Genomic DNA, 16,456 nt, shown 5'->3' with positions numbered 1-16,456 from the left:
GATTTATATTCTAACAGGAGGAACTCTGCAGTGCATCTGATTGACGCATAGTTATTGATTGACGAGGGCTGAGTGCTCAACTGTTGCACTTGTAATTTAATAAACATATATTTGTAAAGAAGATTAGATTCAACTGACTTGTCATTGCACAGAGCACTGAGACGGTGACATGCAGTACAGTGACACAAGCCTCTTGGTGTGCATTGATTTTTTAAAATGATATTCACCTTCATCCAACGGCAGGCCAGCTGACCGTCCAATGAGGGCTCTGGTGACACTTGCTTCTCTCGGTTCTGACCAATGAACACGGAGGAGGGGAAGCTGTACGCCCGCGGTGGACTTCCAATTGGCAGGTAAAACGGATAACCCTGTGGTGAAGCTCCGCCCTCCAGACCTCGATGACGAACTGGCTCCTGGAAGAGAGGAGGATGAAGAGAAAGGTAAGACGAGCTGGTTTAACCCTTTGAGACCCACAGTAGACCCATATTAGTCTTTTTTTAGTGGGGCACAGGGGGTCTTTAGGGGGAGATAGCAGCTCAACAGTAGATGTCACATAGAAGTGGTGTACATCATCTGAAAGCTGGGAACCTGAAGATTAATTTGAGATGCAGCTCAGCACTGTGTGTCAAATTGTTCTAATCAGAAAACAGAAATAAACATGAATTAATTAATCAAAATAAATAGTGAAAGTGTATAAGGGTTTAGAACATTATGATAGAAGTATATGGTGACCGTCCCCATGCTGTATTATGTCTCATAAGTTGTTGCAGCAATTTTTGGGTTGATACCATTTGTTACACAGATTAGGTGCCAAATTTAACAATTTCTTTACCACTCAAGAATAGATAAAAATTATCAATAATCCCTCCAAAATACCACATTAAGACACCAAGACCTTGAGGAACACCATAGAAAAAGCCATGCTGTGATTTGGTTTAAAAAACTTTTGACATTTGGAGATTTCTGCAAGAATTGCATTTTTCGGCGATTGGATGGCGAACACTACTGTTGTGTAAACTGCTCAGAAATCCCCTTATTGTCAATCTAGCTAGGAAAGCCATCCATCCTCTGAATGCTCTAGGTCTCTAGTTTGTGGCAGTAAAGTTTCATGAGGCTGTGATTATCCTAGAGGTCACCACAGGTCATTGTATACAGTGAGGTCAAGTTTCAAAAAAATGGTCTCACTACAATGAAATGGTTACTAAGAGGACTAACATCATCACACATGAATACAGTTGGGCTCGTTGGTAGCTTTAATGTTGCATTCACACCAAGAGGGAATTCAATTTTCGCCTCTCTTTATTCGCGCGAGTTGGGCCGTCGGTGTCATTTTTGTTCATTCGCTCTAGACGTGCTGGAGAGGAGAAGAAGCTTGTCTCCATAGACACCAACAACTTTTCTTTCCTCCATCAACCATGGAAGAAATAACCACTGTTGCTGCTTTGTACATGTTGTGGAAGTCCCAGATATGTCAGAAAACCAAACGGCGTCGTGTCTGGGTTCATAACATCACCCGGCGGCGAGCTGTATTCACATACAATGCCATTGCACCGACTGTATCTAGCAAGCCACACATCGCTACTGTGGTATGAACCCATAATAAACAGATTGTGCTGTGATTTAATTGCAATAAATGCATCAAAATGATGCAGAAATAACTACATGATGATGCTGATTTGTAAAAAGTCTGAATTCATGCTTTGTCAGGTCTGTCCGCAAGACTACCAGCAAACAACTTTTAAAATGCTTGTTTTCTGAATGGAGTTTGGCATCAACACTCAACATAAAATCATCAAGGCATAAATACGGCAGCACCGTTGTTGTTTCTACCATATACAGTCTGGTTCATACACATACATTTCTACACAGAGTTTGGTCCGGTCTCTGGACAGATATGATGTACTATCGTAGCTCTGGGTGACCACAGACAGATACAAGATTTAATTCCTCCATTTCTGATTCAACAACGTCAGTGATGACAGGAGGACAATCTTAACACTGACAGGATTTCACGACACGCCGTCAGGCAAATTTCTCGGTCGAGCTGAAATATTTCAAATATATTATGTATTATATTTTTCTAATGCAATTCACGTCGCCCGGCGCAAATTTGCACCTATTCGCCTCTTTGCATTGACTTTGTCTGTAATCACAGCGCGCAAAAGCTTCGCTTCGCTCTTAAGGCCATAAGGCTAAGTCCACTACAGCCTCTTGGGTCTCAGAATATACCACCATCTTTGGTTCTGTATTTATTGATGGATGATCTACTCTGTGTTTTTTAAAGATGTTCTGCGTGTTTAAAATTGGAATTAAATTCACAGTGATCTGCTAAGTGAATTATTCTGGACAAAAATCTGCTGCCAACAGCTTCAAAGAAATCTCTGAAGTGTGTCTGGGGGACATAATGAATTCTTCTTACAGTCCACTTCTAATGTTTTAGATAAAATGTGTACTTCCTGAGCTAAAAGCTGAATCTGGGCCATGAGGGGAGGTTTGATGCTCTAACAAAGACGCCGTGTGTTTCATGTTTTACCACTCGAGCATGGAATAGAAGCTGATTTAGACGGAGTCACTGGGCGTTCTGTGTGCTGTGTGCAGACACTGCACCAGAAAATTAGATTCACTCCCAGGATCCCAATTCAATTCAATCCTGTTGAAGAAGAAGAGTGGAGCGCATTCAGCCACAATCAGTAGCCGGCTGGAGACTGACACTGTGCTCATGCCTGTTAACTGCTGACATGAAGATACACGCTGACGGTACGTGTCCACAGGGGCGTTTTTTATCGCGAGGGATCGTCTCGCTTCCCAGCATTGGGCGCTTGATGCGCTGCCACTAAACACAAGGCAGCTGATTGGATGAATGCTTTCCCTCGTTGGCTGCTGCTTCCAGCTTTCAAACCGGAACCAACATGGCGGCTTGTTTGGAAACTTTCTTCTCTTATATAACAAAAATAGTTCACCGAAATGTGTTTCTGCAAACATTTTATGTGAGAAATCAGCCATGCAGTTGCAAAACGTTTAGTTTAAAAGTTTCTAGAGAGTTTCCAGAGGCGGCGAGTCGCACAGGACGCCCCTGATTTGCATAAAGTAGCCTAAACCTCAACTTTATGCAAATGAGGAGCGGGCGATGTGACGCCCGGTCTCTCGACTCGCGCCGACATGCTACCAGAATGCATTGCACGGCTGCTTACATAGACAATGAATGGAAAGCGTGGAAAGGACGGAGGCTGTGGACGCATACCATAAGGGGCCGTTCACATGCCGCTTCTTGAAACGCGTGGAAAACGGCAGCTGTGCCGCTTTCATCCTTTTATCCAAGCTGCTTGGGAGGTTGCACTCCTGGCGCACCAGCTGTAACTAAGCAACCAGAACCTACGTGCTGCAATGACGATGAAGATGAAGTTGCGATAATTTAGCAGGAAACCTCACTGACTAAACTAAACAAAATCAAAACAAAGATAAATGGATTTCCAGCACCGTGAATCCCTCACAGTAACTTTACAGCTTCATTTCTCTGAGTCAGTCTGGCTGATCTCAACCGGATGTTGTGACGTCGTTGGTCAGAAAGGGTGAAGCAGTAAAATAGTCCGAGGGACAGATCATAAAGCTCTGGGTAGCCCTGCTCCTCCATATATTTACCGTAGACTGAACGAACGAGCGAACATCAGATTGTTTCAGGTTTTCCCAATAAAGATGTCCTAACCTGCTCCGTGCGTCAGCAAACAGGCAAAGTGACGTGTCGCCCTGGCTCTATTTCTGCAAAGTTTCTCAAACCTGCAACCAATTTTCCCTGGTCAAAATCGCTTGTAGTATATCTGGACTATTTTTTGCGCTCCATTCGCCAGAGTTTGCTCGGTCGCTTTATGTTAGAAAGAAGTGAGGTCCAGCTGTCAGGCTGCAACTTTGTTGTCTTGTTTCACTCCCATAGCGTCATCTTCGGTCGCTCTGAAAACTCCCTGTACACTTCCTGAAGCTTTGAATAGCACAGTGGCATTCAAAGTCTTTTCAAATGAAAGTAGCTATCACTAGCTCCAAAACTCACTAAAAGTCGCCAGATGATGTTATATGCTCATTTGCATATTGGTGACATCATCGTGCATCATTTGCATAAAGCTCAGTGGTGTCGGCTGACTGCCTACCCGTGCACGGTGACTGTGGTTACTCTGAGCAGCATGCATGGGAATGAAATATATTATAATATTTTTCGCCTTTTCCATGTGAATAAGTCGCTATATTTGTTGCCAGTCGCTATTTAGAAATAAAGTCGCTTAGAAGGTCTGAAAAGTCGCTAAATCTAGCAACTAATGTTAAGCTTCACATTTACAGTACAAACAGTATCGATCATGTGACTCTCTGCAAGAAATCAAACTATTCCTTTAATAAATCACTTGTCATATGCAAGAAACTATTATTAGGACCTGCCAAAATGCAAGAAATGTTTCTACTTCTTGTTCTTTTCATCTTTTATTCTTACGCTTTTGTTTAATATAATTGTTTCTTATTGTGTAAAAAGCAAAAGCAGACACAGCTGTCAAATGTATAAATTATGAGGGGCCTGATTGATGTGATTTTATAAAATGACATTACTGGGTATCGACCGCTGTAACGCATCTTCTCTGACTGTGTTTGTTTGAATTTGTGTGAGAATTACTTTGTGCAGAGATGGAAAGACTCTGCAGCTGCACCACATCCAGTCTAGATTGAGTTTGGTATATGGATATATGGTCAGGCTGACGTTTCTTCTGCTTCAAGACGTTATCACACAACACGTTCACGATTGTAAAAAGCAGCGACTGTTAGCGTAGTGTCAGCTCTCACCCGTGAGAAGAGATGTGGCTGAGGGCTGCTGCTGCTGTGGGGGGACTCCAGGGGTGAGGAAGGGAAGGGGGAGGAAGGGGAGGAAGGAGACGGGGAGAGGGAGGAGGCATGACGGGAGGACGGGGACAGGCTGAGGTCCATGGCTGGAGGACTGAAGCAGGACCCGGGTCGTTCTTGAGGGGAAGACTGGGACTCTAGATTGGAGATTAGAGTTAAAATGAGAAAAAATAAAACCTTCCCATGTTATGCAATCATATAATAATGAGAATAAAATAATGCAATCATATAATAATAATACAATGAGTTACTGTACGGAGCCCATGAAGCTAGGTTAGCTTATAACTGAGGTCTAAAAGTTGCTTGCTATTCTTGACCAATTTTGTATGGCTAGATGTTGCACCCCTGAACTGATGAAGGTCTTTCAGCCCTTGTTACACTTTGGATGAACCTCCAACCTCAGAGAAACAAAAGTTGGGTAAAACCTTGGTTAGTCACGATGAGAACAACACGTTCTCACTCCCAACTCGTCAAATACAGCAGCTTGGTCATCGGCCCTACGCTTCAAACTATGACGCACTGCCATAGACGGAGTCACCGTGATGTCACCCATTGGTTTGTGGACTATGGTTTTGAAGCCTCGAGTTCAGCATTTTGGCCGTCGCCATCCTGGTTTTTGGCCGCTGACATCTTGGTTTTTGGCCGTCACCATCTTGGTTTTTGGCCGTCACCATCTTGGTTTTTGGCCGTTGACATCTTGGTTTTTGGCCGTCACCATCTTGGTTTCACTATCTTGGTTTTTGGCCGTTGACATCTTGGTTTTTGGCCGTCACCATCTTGGTTTCACTATCTTGGTTTTTGGCCGTTACCATCTTGGTTTTTGGCCGTCACCATCTTGGTTTAACCATCTTGGTTTTTGGCCGTCAACATCTTGGTTTTTGGCCGTTACCATCTTGGTTTTTGGCCGTCACCATCTTGGTTTCACCATCTTGGTTTTTGGCCGTTACCATCTTGGTTTCACCCTCTTGGTGTTTGGCCGTCACCATCTTGGTTTTTGGCCGTTACCATCTTGGTTTTTGGCCGTTACCAACTTGGTTTCACCATCTTGGTTTTTGGCCGTCACCATCTTGGTTTAACCATCTTGGTTTTTGGCCGTCACCATCTTGGTTTCACCATCTTGGTTTTTGGCCGTTACCATCTTGGTTTCACCATCTTGGTTTTTGGCCGTCACCATCTTGGTTTAACCATCTTGGTTTTTGGCCGTCACCATTTTGGTTTTTGGCCGTCACCATCTTGGTTTCACCATCTTGGTTTTTGGCCGTTACCATCTTGGTTTCACCCTCTTGGTGTTTGGCCGTCACCATCTTGGTTTTTGGCCGTTACCATCTTGGATTCACCATCTTGGTTTTTGGCCGTCACCATCTTAGTTTCACCATCTTGGTTTTTGACCGTTACCATCTTAGTTTCACCATCTTGGTTTTTGGCCTTTACTGTCTTGGTTTTTGGCCGTCACCATCTTTTAATTAGACTTTGCCTGTCTCATTGTTCACCATGATCTTAAAACTTGAATTATTCTCTTCCTGACTGGCATTTACTTTACTTTCATTTGAAGGGCGGGTTTCAGTATCATATAATTCTTGAGATTATGATTAATCCGTTGATAGAAAACATGTCATGCTAGCTTACTGGGAAAGGGGCTAAATATCTCTCCAAAGTTGAGCTACCTTTACCGTGAGGTCCGATACACCTCAGTGGCAAACAACAGTGTCATGGCCGGCTGTTTGTGCCCCCTCTGGCACTTGATGCCCTACGCACAGCGCGTGATGCGTGTGCGCCTAGCAGCGGAGCTGCTTCCTCCTTTACTGACCAAGCTGTTGTATTCAACGCCTTGGGAGTGAGAATGGGCTGATGAGGAACACCTTAAAAATTCCACAGTCGATTATATTGATTGAAATATCGATTAATTTTGCTTTAAGAGCACAGTTTTCAAGTCCAATCTATTTGGGAATCTCCAAAAGACTTGAAGGATCCGTGATATCCTTGTGCCTCCATTCGGGAAGATTTAGCTACTCAGAACCAAAGAGGATGGCACACAAATGAGAAGGCAAAAAGGCATCATTAACCAACAAGAAAATACACACAGAGTAGACAATAAACACACATGAGACATTCTGCACATTATTGAGCACTTGGGCTGTAGAGTGTGAAGTTATACGGTCCATTCAGACTGCCACAGAGGCCATGTTGTGGTCCTCTTTGAGGTCACTTCCTGTCAGTGTCACGCTCTTCTTGTTATGAGCCACGTTGACTAATCTGGGGACAGTGTTTGTCTATTTGAGGACGGCTGCCATTCATTGAATTTACAATATTAAGTTACTGGGAAAGTGAGAACACATAATCCACTTATAGTTCTATTGCATTATCACGGTGATAGTCTTCATCGCTGCAGCATGGCATCAGCACAGGCATGTCATGTGTGCGTTGTCTGTTCATAAGAACACTGGTGAAGTCTTACCTGGGGAAGGGGGTGGAGACGGGAAGGTTGTGTACAGCAGGCGTGGTCGCGTGGTGCTGAGAGGAGCGCAGATAGAGGAGGGACAAGCCCTCTTTCCTAGTCGGACCGGACTGTCGGTCCGTCCTGAGGGAAGCTTCAAGTCCAACGGTTCGTCCAATGACAGCATGGCTGCTGCTGTGTGCTCCTGGAGGAGAGAGAAGCATCTGAACTATCAGTATCTATTTGTGATTGAATGTTACATTTTAAATCCAGCGTGGTAAACACTGCACATCCAGTAAAGTATGGAAACACTTTGGGTTTCACACATTGCAGGAAAGGCAGAGCTAGACATCACGGCTAAAGCTGCATGCTAACTCTGTCATGGACAGGAAACGTTATCGTATCGCGGTAACGTGCGTTCAAACCAGCCGTCACTCTCATCTCCGTGGTCGTCTGGGCCGACGCTACAACTGTAGAGCACCCATATACTGACATTTATGTTAAATGCATTCAAACGGCCCCGATGGAGCTGAACATGGATGTATAAAGAGAACGGAGCTGACGGGAGAGCTAGAGACGGACTTGGAGAAGTTAGAGGAAGTATACACGTGTGTTTTTCAAAATAAGGTGTTAACAAAGGGAACTGTATGTACAAAATACATGTATGGAAATAAGATTGATTCGATTATATTCACCAGAAGTATAAAACATTACATGTCCCTTATAAATTAAAAAGAAAATACCACTCATCTGTGAGGGGAAATATATAATATTTATTATAAATAATTCCAGACAATGACTGATATATTTGACTTCAGGACATCTCTGACTACATACATGCTGAAAATCAAACATTTTACTGTATTAAATAGATATTTTCCAAAGTAAAAGTCCCTAGAAGTGTATGATTCAACTTTTTCCCATGGACTAGTGTTAAAAAGTTAACAAAAATCATAATATCGAATTGCAATACTTAAAAGTCTCATTACATATCGAATCGGCACCTAAGTAATGTGATAGTATTGAATCGGGAGGTAGGTGAATCGTCCCAGCCCTTATCTTAAAATCATTTTTCCATCTCAACTGACCATAGTTGTAATTAGAGGCCTGTTTTCTCCTGACATTCAGCTGTAGTCCTTGTCTTTTATTCTGTGTTGTGAGTTTTAGTTGTTGCTCAGTTCCTGAGGGGGAAAACCTCTGAGAAGCATTATGATGTGGGTTTGTTACTGCGACCCGCTGCATTTCTGTGGTCGGCCTTCACTGAGGGGCTTAACAAGGTCTTGCAGTAGTTTTCCACCCATCGTGGTGTGGCGCTCTGGGTGAAGCATGAGACAAAAACCCCCCTGGTCCATGACTCAACTCATAAGTTCTCCTTAGACCGAGTGACTCAAGAGCCAGATATCTGCTGCAGAGGAAATACTAATCTCACAAGAGGAAACTGTGCAGTGAAGTGGACCGAACCTGCCGACAAACAGCTGCTGTGAACGTTGACACACACACACACACACACACTGTTTAAATAACACATTCACACCTGAGAGCAGCCTGCAACATCCTCAGACATCTGTTTGTTTTAACATAATCTCTGCAAGTCTAACATCTGCTCAGTTTACCATCACTCACCCTCTTCATGGAAATCTAGAGTCAGCACACCGATCAGTAACAAGAAACCGTTTCACAAAATGATGGCACGGCCGCTAAACCTGCACAAATAAGACAAAAAGCACCTCAAAGGGAGAAATGCACCTTTAACTGAGCTGCCAAACAAACAGCGTCTCGGTGCTCCTGTGATATTTGCACCGATTTAGATTAGGTAACATGCAGACATTTCGCACAAAACTCTCCCCTTTCTCTAAATGAGCTGCATCGCAAAAACAGTCCAGTTCACAAAGATCAGCGCTGATAGTAACACACAGTGAAATTATTAACGTCTTCAGAGAGTTGGAGGGGAACTGAAACACATTTATAAAGCCGGGTTTCCACCAAAAGTCCCAGGAACTTTTGGTGGAAACCCGGCTACAGACGGAGATACGGAGTATGCCGCTCTCTAGTTAAGTTTTTTGTGGATAGACATTACCGTAGATTTGGCCCCTCTTAGTAGTAAGCAGCCTACGAAGTATGTTTGATTTCAAGTTAGTTTCTAAAACCGGGTTTCCACCAAAAGTTCTCAAGACTTTTAGCCCCTAGAACTCCATCGGTACCAACCACGTCATACAAGCTTGTCGTGAAAGAGGCTAAATAACGCTCCAACCTTACGCTACATTTTGGCGAGGAAAAACTGACATGGCCATTTTCAAAGGGGTCCCTTTACCTCTGACCTCCAGATATGTGAATGAAAATGGGTTCTCTGGGTACCCACGAGTCTCCCCTTTACAGACATGCCCACTTTATGATAATCACATGCAGTTTGGGGCAAGTCATAGTCAAGTCAGCACACTGACACACTGACAGCTGTTGTTGCCTGTTGGGCTGCAGTTTGCCATGTTATGATTTGAGCATATTTGTTATGCTAAATGCAGTACCTGTGAGGGTTTCTGGACAATATCTGTCATTGTTTTGTGTTGTTAATTGATTTCCAATAATAAATATATACATACATTTACATAAAGCAGCATATTTGCCCTCTCACATGTTGATAAGAGTATTAAATACTTGACAAATCTCCCTTTAAGGTACATTTTGAACAGATCAAAATTTGATTAATTTGCGATTATTCACGATTAACTATGGACAATCATGTGATTAATCGTGATTAAATATTGTAATCAATTAACAACTCTAGTAATCTGATTACGTCTTTACCTTGCAGACTTTTCACTTTCTCTTGAAACTTTACACCAACAGCACAAAGATGTTTTCATTTATCTGTTTTTCTGGCCAGTTGTTATATATTCAGTCAGTTCTTGCCTCCGGTGGAACTCCTAAATGGCGCCAGACGTGGGCTGAAAGTAGATTTGTGACACGACTGTAAAACCTCTGTTGGGTGTCTCACTGTATGGCTCTTTAATGACAGCTGGCATTAAGAGTGTTCTTAATTTACTTTTTCCAAACGCAATCTGGGATTCATACCGGCAACTCTCCAGCTACATTTACACCTCTTTAACTCGCTGTCACCACAAATTCTTCCACAATCCCCGACAGGATCCCCCGACATAATCTGAGGCCGAAGCTAAACCACAATGAAGTCAGTGTTTAGGTCCGAGAGCCGGCCTGCCAGCTACCTCACCACACTGGTCTCACATTCCTCAGCAACACACACACACACTGCTATCCAGAGGTATTGTGATGGCACGCACACACAGGACCATATGTATCCAGGCACGCATGCAGACTCCAGTCACACCAGCAGGCGTGCACAAAACTCAGAGCCACACGTGAGCCCCCCCCCACCCACCCTTCTCTTCCCTCGATGACCTGTGTTTGGGCGGCATGCCCGGACCTTCTTATGGATCCCCTACTGCCTAGCATAACACATACACTTTGCACACAAACATGTGTACTTGTGAACACACACAGTCACATATAGTGTTTATTCTAAACACATGTAGGGAGTCGCTCTATTTCACTGTGTTTTTATACTTGTGAGGAACCTGATTGACATAATGCATCATAGCCCCGAACCTTCACCGTCACAACTAAATGCCTAAAGCTAATTCTAACCTTAAAACCAAGTCTTAGACTGGGTTGCACCAACAAGGATTCATTTTTAAACCCCATTAAAGCTGCAGTAGTCAGTATATTTTTGGCATCATTGGGCAAAATTTCCATAATAACCTTTCAGCATATTGTAATTCAAGTGTTCTGAGAGAAAACTAGACTTCTGCACCTCCTCACGGCTCTGTTTTCAGGCTTTAAAAAATCTATAATCTATCTTTGACCAATCACAGGTCATTTCATTGAGAGAGCGTTCCTATTGGCTGTGCTCCGGTCACAAACTTTCTCATTTTACAGCTAAACGGTGCACTACAAGATGATTCTGAAAACATCTGAGGAGAGAAATAGGCATTAACGTAACATAATATTGATTCATATTTGATCAGCGCTGCCTAGTTTGACCGTTTGGTCGGAGTTCGTGAGTGATTGACAGCCGGCTCTCATAGACGGCAGCTGGACAGCAGACCTCAGATCAGCTCTGACTGCTTGTTTTCCTCCGGTCTGTGAAATCTTGCAGATGCCGTTAGGAGCACCGGAGGACACCGAGGTACATGATTTTTTTCAGGTTATCTGTTTCATGTACTACTGTCACGATATAGCGACCGTTTTATAAAAATAACTTTTTTTAATCATATTTGCTCCGATCTCGCCTACTTCAGCTCTAAATTAAAATTGGTTGGTTTAACTTGTTAAACTTGTTCTAACTCAACAATAGCATACCAAAACTACCATCACAACTACTTATCACCAAAGCAAACACTAGAAGCATTATCAGCCTAATGTTACCTACGTTCTCCTCCAACTGAATACTAAATAACTATCTTCATCATCATTTCACACAACATTAGGAGAAACACTTTGCACACGGTGAGTTGCCGTAATGTGGGACACCTAAGCTGCAGTGGGTGTAGAACTTCCTCAAACGAATAAAAGTCAATAAAATGATGAGGCTCGTTCCAGATGAGCAAGGCCGGCGCAGAATCGATCACCAGCGACCGCCGCGCAATGCATGCCGGTTAGATTTGTGTCCGACTTGATCGCGACTTCCTCCGACGTCATGCACACGTGGGAAACGATGACCTCACAAGATCGAGGCGGACGCAATTTTTAGAGCCAGACGCCTTAGCTTTATACGAATAATATAACTATAACTCAAAGGCAGGGTAGACGATGGTCTCCAGTATATACTATTTGTTATATTGGTTGAAATGGTCTTTACACCCTGACAGTGATCCATTACTGATGAGCTCTGAAAAAGGACCGGAAAAGAGCCGTCATCTGTAGCTGCTGTAATCCTGTAAAAACGATTACATTTAAATTTTAATAGAACTGTAATAGTAAGAACACACCAGAAATACACCATTTTTGAATAGACAAAAACAACAAATGTATACTTCATGCAAAAAAAATGCATGTTTTTTGCCTTAACTGTATGTGATTATTTGTTTGTGGTTATTCTCAAATGAATTGCAAATTATTGTAAATCAATTAACAACACAAAACAATGACAAATATTGTCCAGAAACCCTCACAGGTACTGCATTTAGCATAAACAATATGCTCAAATCATAACATGGCAAACTGCAGCCCAACAGGCAACAACAGCTGTCAGTGTGTCAGTGTGCTGACTTGACTATGACTTGCAGGGAGACTCGTGGGTACCCAGAGAACCCATCTACATTCACATATCTTGAGGTCAGAGGTCAAGGGACCCCTTTGAAAATGGGCGTGCCAGTTTTTCCTCGCCAGAATTTAGCCTAACTTTGGAGCGTTATTTAGCCTCCTTCTCGATGCTATGGTCGGTAGCAATGGATTCTTTAGGTTTTATAGTTTTATATGATCCCATTAACTTCACTCTAGCCGAAAGATCGAATAGCCCGACGGCGGGCTGTTGGATTTTTTAACAACATGTCGCGATACTCATGTGTATCAATATTGTCTTACACCCCTAATTCATATAGATGTGCAGCATGTAAATACACACCAAACCTCACTTTATAAATGGTAGTTTCTCATAGAAACATACTGGAAACTGTTTTTTATGTCACACAATTATATGTAAAAGTGTAACGTAGACTAACACACGGGAGAGTCTTTCCCCCTCACAGGAAACTTTAGCCTCCACGGCGCCCTGATCTGGCCTCTCCTCTCTACTTCCCTCCCTCTCTCCTTCCTGTGGTTTTCCTCTCCCAGTCCTCCAGCAGAGCATACCTCTCCTGTTCTCCTCCCCTCTCCTCTGCACCTCCCACTCCTTTTTCTTCTCTCACAGTTTTTCATTCTCCAAAGCATTTTTTTTTTTAACTCCCTTTTTCCAATTTTCTTCAAGTTTCTCGTCATTCTGTCGTAGCAGAAACACATCGCATCACTCTTGACTTCAGGGTATATTATAATAATCATTCTCTCCTTCTTCTAAACAGAGAATAAATCTGATGATTAAATAAAAACTGAGAAGATAGAATATCAGATCTTGAGCAGGATTGGGGTTGTTGGTATTTCTTAAAGAAGAAGAGGGGGAATGGATTATAGTGGGAGGAAGGAGCGACAGGAGACGCTCCATCACTCCAGTAACAATGTCAGTCCTTGTTGTTTTAGGGGGTTTCATCCTTTCATCTGTCCATCCTTCGCCCTTATAAGGTATTACGCAACGTTGCTGCAACGGCGAGGATGACAGGAGGCTTTGTTTTCATACAGAGACTGAGAAGGCTGAGATACATTAAAGCTGCAGTTGGTAACTTTGAGCAAATATGATGAAAAGTTATTTTTATATAAACTGTAAAAATGAGAAAGTTTGCTCCGGCTGGTCGGCGGTGCTTGGTTTTATTTAGAATGTTTTCAACGTGGCTGCCGGGTCACAAACGTCCTCATTTTACAGCTAAACAGTGCACTAAAATAATTTATGTTTCTGAAAACATTTGAGGCGAGAAATAGGCATTACAGTAACATAATATTGATTCATATTTGATCAGCGCTGCCTAGTTTGACCGTCTGATCGGAGTTGGGGAGTGATTGACAGCTGCTCAGAGACAGCAGGCTCCAGATCTGCTCTGATTGGTTGTTTTCCTCCGGTCTGTGAAATCTTGCAGATGCCATTAGGAGCACCGGAGGAGACAGAGGAACATAATTTTTTCACAGATTATCACACTACTGTCAGGATATAGTGACAGTTTTATAAAACTACCTTTTAATCGTATTTGCTCAAAGTGACCAACTGCAGCTTTAATGGTAACTGGATGAAACTGGACACCTGTTTGAACAGCAAATAGCAGCGAACGTTTCAACGGACCAAACAAAAAGACAGAATGGTTTGAGTTGAGGAGGAAAAGGACGTAGTGAGCGTGGAGAGAACAGCAGAGGGTTCCTCTCACCACACAGACACAGAAAGTTTTCTTTAAAGACAGAGGACAAGAGTTTCTTTTCTTATTCACATCCAAGTATCAAATGATACAATTATGTTTTTGTCTGTTTTTGAGGGCCCGAGCTTACGTAGATCATCCAACACAGTAATGACCATATCACGTTTCAAACTCAAGTCACAAAAACAAAACTGCAGTCCGCTGGTCGCCACGGCGTCGAAGGGAAATTTACTGTCAGTGTTCACAGCTTTTGAATGTGTTGAACTGCTTTTTTATATTGTGTCAGCTGTGATTCCCAGCAGCATTAATTTCTCTCAGGAACGAGAGAAATTGCAGCGTGCGGGGAGACGGAGAAGCGAGCAGGCGGTTGAAAACGGAAAATAGAAAAACTGAGAGAGAAGAAAGAGAAAGTGTGGGAGTCAGACGTGGGCTCCCACCCTTTCCTCTCCTCTCACTTCTCCCATTATTTGTCTCAGTATGATCTCCCTCCCTCCCTCTCGTGTCTCAGCAGCGCTAAGTGATGCAACTCTGCAGAGCGAGTCTGCAATAGCCACCAGTGGAGTCTGACACTGGCGTCTTTACCAGTTAGGAGGGGAGGGGTGGCGGCTGTCAGGGGAGGAGGAGCGGGGGAGTAATCTCTCAGGACAGACATTATTTAGTTCTTCACGAGAAAAAGGCTCTTTCTGTACACCTCTAAACTTATTGTTGAATCACTACAAGACTTTTTTAAAAAGGGGCTGCAGCAGAGAGACTTGGCTGCTCATTACATGCCTGTGTTTTATTAAATCTGCAGACTTTTGTTTGTAGCAGTTACTTTAGGACTGAATATGACACCAGACGTTCTTATTCTGCTTCTACCAGAGAAAGTAACTAATACTTTTTCCACCAAAGTATTTTTTTTAAACACAGGAAAACCAGACGATAGACGATGGACTCTTTTTTTAAAGCAGGGGATGCTTTAGGGCGTGGCTACCTTCTGATTGACAGGTCGCTACCACGGCGATGTCCGGTCTGGGAGTTGTCCGTGTTTTCGTCGTAGAACTTTAACCCTTTCACAGTGTGTTTTCAGTTCATAATTATAATCTTTTGGTCACCTAAAAATGTCTTATTCAGCATTCAGTTGTACTTGGCTCCACCCAATTGTGACGGCCAAATACAAATATGGTGACGGCCAAGAACCAAGATGGTGGCGGCCAAAAAACAAGATGGCGATGGCCAAAAACCAAGGTGGTGACGGCCAAATACAAACATGGCGACGACCAAATACCAAGATGGCGACGGCCAAATACAAATATGGCGACGACCAAAAACCAAGATGGCGACGGCCAAAACCAAGATGGTGACGGCCAAATACAAATATGGCGACGACCAAAAACCAAGATGGCGACGGCAAAAAACCAAGGTGGTGACGGCCAAATACAAACATGGCGACGACCAAATACCAAGATGGCGACGGCCAAAAACCAAGATGGTGACGGCCAAATACAAATATGGCGACGACCAAAAACCAAGATGGCGACGGCCAAAAACCAAGGTGGTGACGGCCAAAACCAAGACGGCGAGAACCAAAAACCAAGATGGCGACGACCTAAAAACAAGATGGCCATGGCCAAAAAACAAAATGGTGACAGCCAAATGACGAACTCGAGGCTTCAAAACTGTCGTCCAGAAACCAATGGGTGACGTCACGGTGACCACGTCCACTTCTTATAAACAGAATATGATCCCACTGCTTTTCTTGGCTGCCCTGCGTAGCATTCAAGCACTAGGACTGGCCAGGCATCAATGCTTGCCGAGCGATTTGTTCAGGTCCTATGCCCTGACCAATGGGCTATTCTGACCCTAACTACTGGAGGTCAATGCCTGACCGCAACCAATCGCCTCTGCCTCAACCAGCTACGCAGGGCGGGTCTTTTCTGGAAATGCAGTGGGATTCATAATTAAGCAGCCTTCACACATGTTGCATTCACAATAAGAGGCTCACCAGCGTGAAACAAGTTCAACACAATCTCTGGGTTGTCAAACAATATTCTGGAAAATATAGAAACTAGAGCTGCTGACAGTTACCTTTAAAATGTCAGTAGCAAACCAGAAAGGTCATTCTTAGACAAACAGGAGACAAATATTTAGAGTCCAATGG

The 16,456-nt window shown here is 43.3% G+C and overlaps 1 protein-coding gene across 2 annotated transcripts in view; it reads right to left on the bottom strand.

Annotated features, from left to right (window-relative positions):
* Positions 1-16,456, bottom strand: part of LOC141764990 (zinc finger protein GLIS2-like) — a 39,429-nt gene that overhangs the window by 13,101 nt on the left and 9,872 nt on the right. The window contains exons 2-5 of one of the 2 annotated variants that reach the window (XM_074630779.1): positions 8,933-9,012; positions 7,331-7,514; positions 4,819-5,012; positions 228-413 (exon numbers count right to left, since the gene is read on the bottom strand). In XM_074630779.1, the coding sequence (XP_074486880.1) occupies positions 228-413; positions 4,819-5,012; positions 7,331-7,514; positions 8,933-8,941 (573 nt within the window). In that variant the 5' untranslated portion in view covers positions 8,942-9,012. The remainder of the gene's footprint in view (positions 1-227; positions 414-4,818; positions 5,013-7,330; positions 7,515-8,932; positions 9,013-16,456) is intronic. The other variant, XM_074630780.1, reaches the window with a different exon arrangement.

Source organism: Sebastes fasciatus, chromosome 3, assembly GCF_043250625.1.
Source record: "Sebastes fasciatus isolate fSebFas1 chromosome 3, fSebFas1.pri, whole genome shotgun sequence".
Classification (NCBI taxonomy): domain Eukaryota; kingdom Metazoa; phylum Chordata; class Actinopteri; order Perciformes; family Sebastidae; genus Sebastes; species Sebastes fasciatus.
This window is presented reverse-complemented; position numbering and strand designations above follow the sequence as displayed.